At 43.7% G+C, this 13,232-nt stretch overlaps 1 protein-coding gene across 2 annotated transcripts in view; it reads left to right on the top strand.

Moving 5' to 3' along the window:
- Positions 1-3,915: 3,915 nt before the first annotated feature.
- Positions 3,916-13,232, top strand: part of LOC120453472 (GATA-binding factor C) — a 34,656-nt gene continuing 25,339 nt past the window's right edge. For both annotated transcript variants that reach the window (XM_039638202.1, XM_039638201.1), the window contains exons 1-2: positions 3,916-4,143; positions 5,515-6,044. In XM_039638202.1, the coding sequence (XP_039494136.1) occupies positions 5,711-6,044 (334 nt within the window). In that variant the 5' untranslated portion in view covers positions 3,916-4,143; positions 5,515-5,710. The remainder of the gene's footprint in view (positions 4,144-5,514; positions 6,045-13,232) is intronic.

Here is a 13,232-nt window from a genome sequence, read left to right as displayed (position 1 = left end):
AAATTGTGCCAACTCGTGTTCACAAGTACATATGCATATGTATATGAATATGGCCCCAATATTTGCACAATACAATATGCGGAGTAATTCGCACAGCGCGGTAACGAGGGCTATATAATTAGAACTGGCGATTTAAATAGAATTTTTATTGTATCTAAAAGTGTGTCTGCCACTGATACTGATACTGATACTGATACTGACTCTGATTCTGGTTCTGTTTCGGACTGCCCAGATGATGATGCCGCTCTATTTCAGTCTGTTTATGCAACATGCAGTCGCGTACACTCGCACAAACTAGTACTGCTTTGTGCCAGAATCCGGCGACAGTTTTGGAACTAAATCAGAATTTATGCTTTGTTTAAATGCTGTAAAAATGTCGCTGATTGCTATCGCTTGACAATAATTATAACAACAACCGAGCTCAGTAATAATAACTGTCTATACGAAACCGAGGCATTCATCTATATATACATACATACATACGAGTATGTATAATATACACATATGGAGACTGAGCGCGTATTTAAACCAATTTGATGGAGCATTTAATTGTTGCTGCTTATGAACTAACGCGAACAGCAAATAGCCGAAACCACAGCAATACAAGTACGCAGGCTTAACAGCCAGAGCGCCGGGCAAATTAAAAATGGTAACAAAAGGTTAACGTAAATTGTTAAAACTAAATTATACATATAAACAAAACATTTTTATGCGATTAAAATCGGAATTACACGCAACGTGCGTCAGCCTTTAAAGGGGGGTCTACGTGGGAGGGGGGCAGACATGGTCTATAGTTCGGGCATGACGTTGGCCATGTCTGCTCGTCTGCTAGTCTGCCTCTCCATCTCTATATCTATATCTACATATATATATACATATATGTACATATACCTCCCGATTCGTGTACATATACCCCTTTTGTCTGCTTGACGGCGTTCCACTGGCGGCTTCGGTGCCGGAAAAGCTGCGCACGTGCTGGAAAAGTCTGCATCCGAGGGAAAATTCTAAAACGCAATGCACATGTACACGCTGTTTCATGTGTAGCAAGGTGTGGGGGGTTACCTGGTATAGGTAGGTCCAAAATCTTCCACCCATAAAAAAGCTATTATGCTTGAATATTTTCACTTCAAATATACAACTGTAAGGTCAAATCTTTGGCCAGGCGAATATAATTTATTGCCTTGTTTGATAAATTATACGTATTTCTATTTCACAAGCATATATCACTTAACTGCGCTCCTCAGCGGTATCTCATCAATTCGAAAATACTGAAATCCTTATCGAAAGGTGCCACCTGTATCTGCCATACTGCTATAACTTCCTCAACCAATTGAGTGTACTTATCATCGGGCGATTAACGGTTGAGTTCACAGTACTTGACAGGCAGACGTGACAATCCATCCATTTTTCAGGCCCATAAGTAGACATGACTGGGGAAATCTTATCGCCGAAGCCCAAAAACCCATTCAGATTTCCCTAACATTCCACGCTGTCCCCAAAGTGCTCCAATTGCTGTGGCATCTCAGGTGATTTATATCAGCTTAAGTATAAATCGTAGTTTTAATTAGCCAAAAAATTAACTCGTTCTCTTATACAAACGAAATTTAATTTGCAATGAAAGCTTTTTATGATAAGATGCCTTATGTATCAACTTATGTATTCATTTGGTGATCAAAAGGAGAAGTGAAAACGTATTTTCTAACATCTGTCCATCTGGCAAAGAAATCAGTTTCATTTGATAATGAACCAAAAAGTTGACACTCACTTCAATCAAAAGTGTTTGCTTAATCTGAGGATGCAGATCCAGATGCAGTGCCAATTCCATCTAATCGAAGATCTCTCGAAAGCGACGGCTTATTTTCCTATCCATGGTTTTCGGTATCCGTATCCTTTGCACTATAGATTGCCAGGCCGATTGCTTGCGTTGTTCAGTCGGTGTCACCAGCACCAATGTTTCTTGTTTGTTTTCCTTTTCTGTGTTTTGGTTTTGTTTTTTGTTTTTTTTTTTGTGTGTGTGTTTTTTTTTTGGTTGTTCTGTGGTTCGTCGCTCGTGTTTGGTGTTCGCACCGTTGGTTGATCTGATTTTGGTTACAGGTTTCTTATTTTCTCATTTTGGCAGCCGCTCGTTGTCTTCTGGGTTTCGGGTTTGGATTTGTATCTTTATCTCAAATTATGTATCTGTAACTATCAACAGCGCTATCTTATGACCGCAGGTATTTACATACATAAACTGCTGCTTAGGTAGTCAGCCCAGAGGCTTTGACAAACGGTTTATTTTAGCCATAAGCTCGGCCAGATCTGTTCAGATTCGTATCGCGGCAATATGAACTTATGAAATGCCTCTCGCCTAGCGATCACAAAAAAATATATTCAAAAATATTCATGTGGAATTAAGTCGGCCTGGGAAACTTTCAACCTACCAGCTGTCTTACTCTGTCGAACTCTCTTCACACCCCTCCCCGCTGAAACACCACGAATCAGCATCCTTTTTGCCAGTTCACAGGTGTAGCCCCACTTTTAACCCTTTTGCGCCAAAAATGATTCCCTTTACTGCGAAAATCAATGCGGGGGAAGTAAACAGTATTAAGTCCCTAGCTCAAAACCATTATGACCTGAACAAGTCGAAGCATTTAACGGCAGGATGTCAGAACAGCTTAAGAAATATGAAAATAATCAATATTAATATTAATTTAATATTATTCATATTTATTTTTAACCAAATAGAAGTGCTAAAAATGCATTAAAGTAATAGCCTTTTGTTTATGCCATATTTTATTTAAATAGTTTTTTAAAATAAGCTAACCTGTAGTAGGCAGAACAATAATAAAAAAGGTAAAATTATTCATGTTGCCAAAACTCGACACATGAAAGTACGAGTTATGGAAGTTGGACTGTGGCAAAAACTGGCTCACGTATTTGAGACTTCCTTCTTGTTCGTTAGTGTGTGTGAGTGCGTTTGTGCGAGCTGTTTATGCGAAGCAGATGTACAATACCAGCGCGGCCCCAAAGGAGCAGGAGCCAACTTGCCGCGAAAATATATGAGCTCCATATTAATAATTTGCATCTAGATACGAGCAAACTATCTTTCGCAGTTCGCATAGTTCGTGTACTTCTCTTAATTTCCAGCTGCTAATTTATGCAAATTTGGCTCTAGTCCTAGTGCCATCCCACTCGCACACGCACAAGGCGGCTGGCAGTAGGCAGCAAGCAGCAGGCGGCAAGCGTATATAACTCAAAAATCGCCAGACAAATCTGCACACATGTTAAGGCCCATAAATAAAGCACATAATCGCAAACGGAACGATCGATGATTGTTGTCACTGCTTGACAGCGGGCGCGGGAAAGGGACGGGGATATAGGGAGTGCGAGTGGCAGCCAGAGTAAGAGTGAGAGGGGGGATCGGAATGGGAATGGGAGGGAGCTGAGGCGCAGCGAACAGACAAGCAAAACGCTGGATTGTCTGGCTATGTGTGTGCGTCAAGTGCAGAGAGGCGTGCCGCTGAGAGATTATTGAACGATGCACTCGAGCGAAGCAAACAAAAACACGAACAACAAAAGTAGCGGGGACTGCAACTGCCACAACAACAACAACCGGTTACCTGCCCTGCACACACAAAAAAACACGCCCCTCTCGCGTTCGATGAGAGAAAGTGTGACAGGCATATTGCTTGGCCAAGCTATGCTATATAGCTGCCTCCCTCTTTCCCGCAGCGAGCACTGCTTGACAGCGCGACCATCTTGTATGTGCCAGCACACTAGCGCACGCACACTGACACACACACACACGCACACTCGTAGGCTGGGCCTCACGCAAACGGGTTTCTGCGGTGCGCTGCGCATGTATTGGTAGTGCGAGAGCAAGCAGCGCCAGTCTTTCCTGTTTTGCGCTCGTGTGTTCGTTCAGTTCGAATTCAACTGTTGACGTGTTTGCAAGCGTGTTATCGGCGTGCGTCCGCTCGTTTCGTTCGTATTTTGCTATCGATTCTCGTCTCGCCGCGACAACAACAAAGAAAGCTCGAAAAACGCGTCGGCAAAAATTCACAGAAAGCGATCAAAGTGTACCAAAAATTAACAACAAATCAAATCATTGAAAAAAAAACCCAGTACAAACAAGCAGTGTGATTGAAACAGTGTGCTTAATATGTAAGATCAAAAAAATGTGCGATTACTGATCGATGAAAAACAAATTGAGATCTATGAAAATCAAAAGATTTTAACGCTAGCCGCGCGCAAAATTCATTATCCTTATCGAGCGATCAGCCTTTGCAGCCAATCGTATAAATATAATACAAATTTGCTGACACACGCATACCAAAAATCTGGCACTTGCGCTTATCAGTTTATTGCTATCAACTAAAGCGCGCGGTAGAGGAAAACAAAAATACAAGAAGACATTTAATGAAAAGTGTCTGCTTCTCGTTTTTTTTTAATTTTTTCATTTTTTGTCGTATTTTTTCACTTCACTTATCGCTGCTTCTGCTGCCGAAAGATAGATAAATTGATTGAGTTTTCAAGTCAAAAGGCCCTGGTTATTTGCTTTTCTTCCACCTTCGGGAGGTAACAAATTATGTTGCCTTATCGCCGTTCTTTTCGTAGCGCAATTGTCAATTGAACGATAGGCATCTGGGCACCTTAAAGATACAGACCAACGAAAAAACTCGGGTCCAACTTGGCTTGTTTTATTAATAATTTCTCGAAGCCAAAAGCAAACAATGAAGGCAAATAGAAAACAAAAAATACAGAACTCCCGTTGATAATAATCGTTTGGAAAAGAAATCAACGAGTGCAATGCACACAGCTCGCTATACAAACATATATGTGCTATCTATTGCTGATAAGCCCAAAATTCCCCAAAAATTCGGCTACCTGTCTAAATCAATATAGAAGTGTTGTAGTTGTCGTTGTCGTTGTCTCTGCGATACGACTCTTTCGCCTGTCTGCAAGAAACCCCCGACAGATGCCAGTTAGCAATTGAAGCTCTTCGATAAACCTCTAAATCGCGTCTAATTGGGCCCACACACAGAAGTCTAGAAAAGAAGATCTGGGAATACAAAGGCACCTGCCTTTTGGGCGCCTGTCTTTTGACAGCCCGCAGATTCGAAATCCACAGGATCTATTGTTTCTCAATGTGTGTAAACATTGTGACAATGCAATTGTTGGGACTACATGTTTATTAGGTCCCCTGGGCGGGATCTTGGTCATCAATCAATCCGATGAATGCGAAAATACTATGCTATACTATTCGGTTTTATTCGGCTCTTTCATAGTTTTGGCATTTCCCACACTACACTACACAGAACGTGGAATTCAAAAGTCCAATCGTAAATCAACTCGTGCTTGGTTATCCTGTATAACTGTACCGCAACCATAAAGCCATAAAAACAATTGAACAAAAATGTAAAGCTCGCGATAAGGGAGAGTGAGTGATAACGCCGGCTACCGTTAAAATCTTATCAACAGCAGACACCCAACTTCAGTTGCTAAAGTTGTTCAACATTTTCTTGACTTTCACAGATATATAGAGAGAGATAGGGAGAGAGAGTTAGTTGTTGAGTTGAGTGTTTCCTTTGTATATGAAAAATGCATAGCCATCACTAAACATAAAGAGCTAAAAACAAAAAGGAGAAGAGCACCCGACCGCAGAGGGATACAGAACCGCCCGATTCCTGCCCCCCGGTAGAACAGAAAAACATTCAAGATTATACTCGAAATGGATATGACCTCAACAGCGGAGGCTGCCGCTCGCAGCTGGTACGATAGTCCGCGCTTAGGCGGCGGCGGCGGTGGCGGCGGATCGTCGGGCGGCGGCAATGGGGGCGGCGTATCGCCCCAAACGAACGGCCTTGGCAGCGCCGGGAGCAGCCAGGCCCACAGCCACCACAGCCTCTCCAGCGGCGCCAGCTCGGCGGGCAGCAGCGTGGGCGTGGGAGCGGCCCTCGGCGGCGGCGGCGGCTCCGGACTGGACAGCAGCGACATGAGCGCCTTCTACGCGCTGGAGAGCAACGGACACCACCGGCGCTACTATCCCAGCTACCATCAGCACAGTAAGTGTAGTTCACTTTCTGGACGGTTCAGTTGGGATATATTCCATTAAAATGTAATGATCTCATTCGAATGAAGTAGAGCACTTCAAATATCGAATATTCAGATATCAGCTATTATTTTCCGTTAAACGTTCTAAATACTTTCTTGCGAAACTTCACCATTAACAGCTATGTGCTTCATAAAATGGTTTCTACTTAACTCATACTTGATGTTTAATATTTAGGCAGCAACCAACTGAACTGTCAAGAAATCAATGATAAATTTCCATATACACTATATTTCAACAATTTTTGGGGGAAAGTGCCGCAGACCCGAACCACCATTTCGATTTATGCTGTATTTAAGTAATTTCTTTCATTTTTTTTGGTTTCGTTACCCCTTGAACATTTGTTCTAATGTCATTTCTAATGCGTTTTTAATGAATGTATTTTGGCGGGGGTTTGCCGCACTGGTTGGTATTTTACGGAGTGCGTGGGCGTGCATTACCACCCACCACCACCACCCACCAGAAACCGCCCACAAATCGATTGCTTCGCGCCTTTTTTGTGTTGCTGAGTGAGCGTTTCCTGTGGGCCGCCATCGAAATGGCTCGATGGAAATCGCCGTTGTCCTGCCACTAGATGGTATCCTTGGAACATGAAATTAGGCGTCCAGATAAGAACTAAAACAATTGATGGGAGGCGTACAACAAGGGAACTAGAAAAATGCGACCTTAGAACATATAGATCATAGACTGATATTAAATAGTATTCAGCATTTATGTACCATACCGCAATTCTTAAGTCTAAACATAACAAAACGAAAGTTTTAAAAATTGGTTTGGTCATCTTTTTTCCTACATTCTTTATAACTCTATTAGACTGTACCATTTAATGTTTCTGCCCGGCAACTGAGAATATAAACTCTAAATTTTCTCCTAATTGCCTGAAATTTGTTCCTCGACCCAAAAAAAAAAAAATGATCTGCGCTCATTAGGCCCCAAAAAAAACTAAGAAGACGACATTATTTTCATTTTTACCAGAGCTCAGGTGTCTGTCTGTGTTTCTGTGTGTGTGCGAAGTTCACACGCCTCCAAAAAAAAATTCCAGTTCCGCTAAGTTAATTTTCAATTTGAGCCACCGTTGGCGCTGCTTTCTGTTTTCAGTTTTCAGTGTTCAGTGTTCAGTGTTCAGTTCAGTTTTCAGTTTTCTGCGACGACGACGACTGTGACTGTGCTGTCACTTTTGACAGTTGATGCCCCAAACCATTTTCACTTGCCACTTAGCCTGGCCCAAGCCCATTGTTGTTGCAGCTTTTGGGCTTTGGTTTTATATATATTTTGTTTATTTTCTTGTTGGTTTGGGTTTTTATATCGGTTTTATTGCGCTTTGCATTTTGACAGTTCCACGTAAACGCAGCGAACACCCAAACGTGACATGCATCAATGCGGCATGGTCGCTGAATTTATTTCCTGCTCTTGGAGTGTGCAAAATTTTAATTTAAAATCCCGTGTGCAGTCGGTAGTAGTGCCCCTGGAATGTCTGTCTGGCTAAGTGAGGCTGTGCAACTGCAAAGTGATCAATCAGATCGCTTGAGGGAGCTGAACGATCATTCGATCCAAACTGAAACGATCCGATCCGATCCAATGCGATCCAATGCGATGCGATGCGATCCTTTTGCATTTATGTTTAATTCATGTTATTCATATGCCGACTTTATTGATGCTTGATTTGATCCATCCAGCGATCCCCCAGTTGCCGCTGTAATTCATTCATGCACTCCGCGTCTGTGGGATTGTGGAATTGTGGGATTCTGGGATTGCGGATTGGGGATTCAAATCGCTTGACAGACAGTTTGTCTGGGGAGTGGAGTGGCATGTTCGCATCCATAACGAACGGGTACGGGCACGGGCACCTGTGGCGAGCGTTGATTTTAAAATTCATTAGTCTGCATATGTCACATCTCGGGGGCTGCCGAAGAAATGGGGGGCTTAAAAGGGGGGCGAAGCCGTAGCAAAAGCCCCCTTGTCAGTCGGCCAATTTAGTTGTCAATTATGAGGGGCTGGAACTTTACTGGCTGTCATTAGTGGCAAATTAAGCAACTAGGACGGCGCATTAGTTTTTTGGCTTAAACGCAGAACCCAATGCAGTTTTAATGGCCCAAAACAACACAAACACACTTAAGAGCTCACATGCTCGTGAGTCGGAAATTTTTATGATAGCCCAAGCCATAAAAACCAACGACAACAATTGTGAAATTTAAATTTCAAAAGCAAACATGCCGAAAATTTTGGCAATAACTTTTGTCTTGTGACTTCAGTGTGTGTGTATGTGGTTTTGTGTTTATCTGGGCTTTTGTTTTATTTTTCTACATTTTTTCATCTTGACTCGCTTTATTCACAAACATTTGCGATCAAAAAATATACACACACAAACAAACTCTTGTTTTGGCAGCTCTGTTTCTTTTTTGTTTTGGTATTTCACTATTTGTCTTTGCCATGATTATACACTGGCTTTGGTATTTGGATAAAGCAAATAAAGAAGGAGTTTGCTATATAATTTAAATATTTAATACTGTGAGCAACCATTAAGATAATCAGCTTTCGATTAGAACTTAAACACCAGCTGTGAAATACATTGTTATTTTGGATAAATTATGAGCTATTTCCCTAATTCTAAGCGTAAATACTTTCGTTTTGAGGACATTTCACCGAATTTATGAGGTTTCAATTAAGCCATTAAAATAACTACCCGAAATTAGAGCATCCCAAATTCGTTGCGTCATTTTTGCTATCTCTTATTTGTCTCGTAAATCCGACGGCTGTTAAAGCTTGAGCATAAAATTTATTTTTAATTACCCCCGTCGAGCGTTTGAATATTTTTGCCTGCAATTCGAACTGCCCGAATATACCGAATATAGCCATTGCACTCGCACCAAGTGTGAGAGGGAGAGGTATATAGATGCCTCGATAGAGATAGCGATATCTGCTGTCCAAGTTTTTGACAATATTTGTGTGTGTCGTGCATTTTCATTTGTTGTTGGCAACTTTTTCTGGCTTATCGGCCGGGCAAAATCGGGCAAATGAAAACTTTTTGCTGGCCGCCCGTTTGTTGCTGCTTCTGTTCATAATTTTTAGCTTTAGCTTTAGCTTTTGCTTTTGCTTTTGCTTTGGCTTCGGACTCAGATTCAGGATTCAGGTTCAACGTCAGCCCGAAAGTTCCCACAGCCACTTAACGCAAATGTCACGCACAGTGGGCTGCCGCTACAAAGGATATCAAATGCGATGCGGGCCCATTGAGTGCGACTTTGTTCCTTTCCTTTCGTGCAGTTCAGCTGAAAAACTCCGCTCGACGCAGCTCAACTCGAAACTAGCCTGGCTAGCAGCTACCAGGTGTTGCACTTGAAGCGCTGTCCACTCATAAATTTTCATGTGGCCAGGCCCGAAAGCGCACAAAACAGAGTTTTCCAAGAAATTGCCATGGTTTTGGCCTGGGCTTTGGCTTTGGCTTTGGCGTTGGCTTTTGGTGGGGCTGGGCCGTAATAGTTGTTGTAATTTACCGACTGCAGGCAGCAGGCTTATGGGCCATATAGCGAATATAGCCAAGGCATATACAAGCGATATGGCGATATAGCGACATAGCGTGCCTGGACAGAATCTCGGCGGCAAATCTTAATCCCGGTGCGCAAGTTTTCAGCGAATTGTGTGCGAGTGGATGGCCTATAAAAGTGAGTTATGGTATTGCAATTGAACAGCTGGGCCACCGCTGCGTATGATTGATGTGCACTTTTTGGGTGGCTCACACAAGCCCTTCTTCCTCTCTTCCCTTGTTCCCCTCCACATTTCTACATTTAATTCGCCTTGATTAAAGTGTCTTGCCAAATCATGCCACATCAATTATGACCCAAATTCCTGGAAGCATTCCTTTGCCCAGTGCAATCAGTATCAGTACCAGTACAAGTGGAGTACATCGTACGATCCATTGAGCGGCAAAGTTGAATTGCTGTTTTGTGTTATACATATTGCTCGTTGCATTGACAGTGGCCGGTCATTCATTCCACCGCACATGTTGCTGCTGTGCTTTCGCTGCTGCTGCTGCTGCTGCTGCTGCTGCTGCTGCTGCTGCTGCTGCTGCAACAACTGTTGCTGCTGGCGCGATGTTTTAATTAGTCGTGGCACAGCGAACTGTCTTTGCTTAATTAAATGACATAATTATAAGAATGTGCTTGGGGGAAGGGGGATGGGGAAGAACGGCAGAGCCCAGCCTACGCCAAAATGCCACATGCAACACGTGATGTTGCTGTCGTTGACATTGCCTTGCGATGCTTCAATTAATTTGCACTGCAGCAACAGTTCTTGCCGTTCCTCTGGATGTTGCTGTGGATGTTGCTCTTGGCTGCTTTGCATGCCGCAGAGCCAAAGGTGCCGCCACAATGTGCATTGTCCGCTGCAGCAACAGCAACTGCAGCAGCAGCATCAGCATTCCCATTGGCAACACGTTTCGCATTCTAATTTGACGTTCGCCGGACTGCGGCTAGTTTGCCTAGTGTGAACAGCTGTCCTTCAATCACTATCAATGTCGCCTGATGTTGCAATGTTGCCGTGTTGCTTTTGCTATTGCCGTTGCCGTTGCTGTTGCCGTTGCCGTTGCCGTGTTGCTGCTGCATCAATCTGGCCAAGATGGCGACTGCCAGTTGTGCTCCTTTAAAGCTCGCCGCTCGCTGCTTCTGGCGAACTGGGCCGGAAGTCTTGGCTGCCGAGAATCCCGGGCCTGTCATTTGTCAGCCGCGATTTCCAGGAACGCGACACATATATACATATATATATATATGTATATATGGATGTATATATATAGCGATGAATACGAATATGGTTATGTATGCCTTGTGATGTGGCATCATCAATAAGACGGCTACCGACCGGGCCTCGTTATTAATTTGTTAAATCAAAAAACAGCTTCACTGCGATTTATATCAGAAGGCGAGACAAAAGCTTACGCACGGCAGCAACATGTTGCCGTTGTTGCTGTTGCTGTTGCTGTTGTTGTTGCTGCTGTTGTTGTGATTTGTCTAACACAGCGAGCGGTCAGTTGGCCATACAAAGAGAGTCCCGGACAGGGGCATTCATTAATTTTGCAGCACCAGCCGCACCAGCCGCACCAGCAGCAGCAGCAACAGGAGTCGCAGATGCAACAGCAGCGGCAGCAACATGTTGCCGGTTTGGGGCTTTGCGAGCAGCCTCGGCACGATTTGTGAATGCAATTACAATATTGAATATTAGCGCATTGTTGCTGCCCCCGCTGTCAATGCAACAGCAGCAGTAGGAGCAACTGCAGCAACTGCAGCAACTGCTACAACGACGGCGGCAACATTTGTGTGCTGCTGCTGATAAATTGTGGCTAATACATTTGTGCAGCCGTGTTTGGCTTGTGGTCCCATTGCAGTGTCAAGTTTACAAATGACTTTGCGACATTTGGCTGTGCCGATCTTTAGCGCTGATCTCGCCGGGATAAGCAAATCAAACTCGAACTGGCATTCTGGGCTTATTAATCAGACACACAGAGTCATTGTACTCCACGGCAAATTGCTTCCTGGAAAGGCAAGGTTTTACCTATCGAAATAGAACAATCTTACCAAGAACTCCGATATCGGACCACCTGTAATGGGCTCTAACAAATGATGCCGCTCTAATTAACATTTGTCAATGTTATTGCCGTGTTCGAGGAGCAGTCGAAATTTGTGCGACAAACCAGTTTGTGAGAATCGCAAAAATCAACCATAAGAGCAATAAAGTAACCAAAGCAAAAAAAAAAGTGATTCCCTTGCGCGGATCACAGAAATATGTGTCGCAAGAGACGCCGCCAAAAATTTGTTGGCAATGCGCGTGCAGCATTCAAGATCCGAAGGAGCAACATCACGATTCTCGATTCTCGATTCGTTTGCAGCCTTTTTTGGGGGCCTGGGCCCAAAAACTGTTTAGCATAATTTTTAGCCGGGGCATCCTCTCATCGCCATCGCCATCATCTTTTGTTGGCGGCGCGTGTGTTTAATAAAATATTTTATTAATATGCGAATATGCCAGCAGTAGTGGACACAGCAGCAGCAGCAGCAACTTGGATACAAGAGTCCCAGACTCGAGGTCGCATCAATTGAATTTCTCGAGCTTGCGAGACTTATGAATTTATGCAACGTTTTGCCCGCTTCAGTTGCGCTTTTTTCACTTTTCTGACCCATTGTCTTTGAGTGGCTCGCTGGCTCACTGAATCGCTGGCCTGCTGGCTGTTTGGCCCTTTGTTGTGATAAATGTCAACGCGTTCTTATTTATGACATGTGAGGCAGCGCCCGCCGGTGGTCCAATCCCAATCCCAGCAGCAGGAGCAGCAAAAATCACTGGGAAAAAAAAAAACGATGAAGCGAAACAGCAAGAGCAACTTGTCAGCGAGGAACTGAAAACACTTCGCGCAATCACTTCAAACGCTGCCTTTGAGTGACCAAATTTGGTTTTGTCACATAAAAACTTGTCAATTTTAATGATTTCGCTGACGCTTCGAACTGTCATAAGTGCGCACGCAGGCATTTCTGGACAGGATTCATACTACTTGAGGCGCATCCTTTTTGGCTGGCCATGTGGAAATGGATGTGGTGTTCGCTCATTAGCCGAAAGTCGGCGAAAAAGCCAAACTGTCAAGCGGCTTGACTGACTGGCTGACAGGCTGCCGTTGCATTTACATTTGCATAAGTTGCAGTTGCAGTTGCAGTTGAAGTTAAAGCTAAAGTTGGCATTGCGTGGCCAGGATTCCAGTTCAATGCACGCGCCTTTTTGTGCCGCTGCAGCCGCATTATTAGCATTTTTGTATATTTTTTATTTGTGTAGGTTTTTTTTTACGACGCTCACCCACCACCAGCAACTGCAAATGGCCACAAAAATGGCGCACTTCAGACCCAGCCCAACTTGCAACTCCCATTGCCGCGCTGGTTGTTGTCAACGTGTTTTCCCATTTCCCTGCCTTTATTTTGTTGTATATATATATTTTTTTGTATCAACCACATTGTGGCACGTATGCAAAAGCTGGGCCAGGCCACGTAATTCACACGTTGGCCCAAACAAGCTGGTTAACTGGTTAGCTCTCATGGTTTTTCCTTTTTGGTACTCCTTATTTTTTTTGTTTTTGAGAGGGAGAAATTCCCGTCCCATCGCAGCAGCTTTGGCC

The sequence above is a fragment of the Drosophila santomea genome, chromosome 3R (genome assembly GCF_016746245.2).
Source record: "Drosophila santomea strain STO CAGO 1482 chromosome 3R, Prin_Dsan_1.1, whole genome shotgun sequence".
NCBI classification, from domain to species: domain Eukaryota; kingdom Metazoa; phylum Arthropoda; class Insecta; order Diptera; family Drosophilidae; genus Drosophila; species Drosophila santomea.
This window is presented reverse-complemented; position numbering and strand designations above follow the sequence as displayed.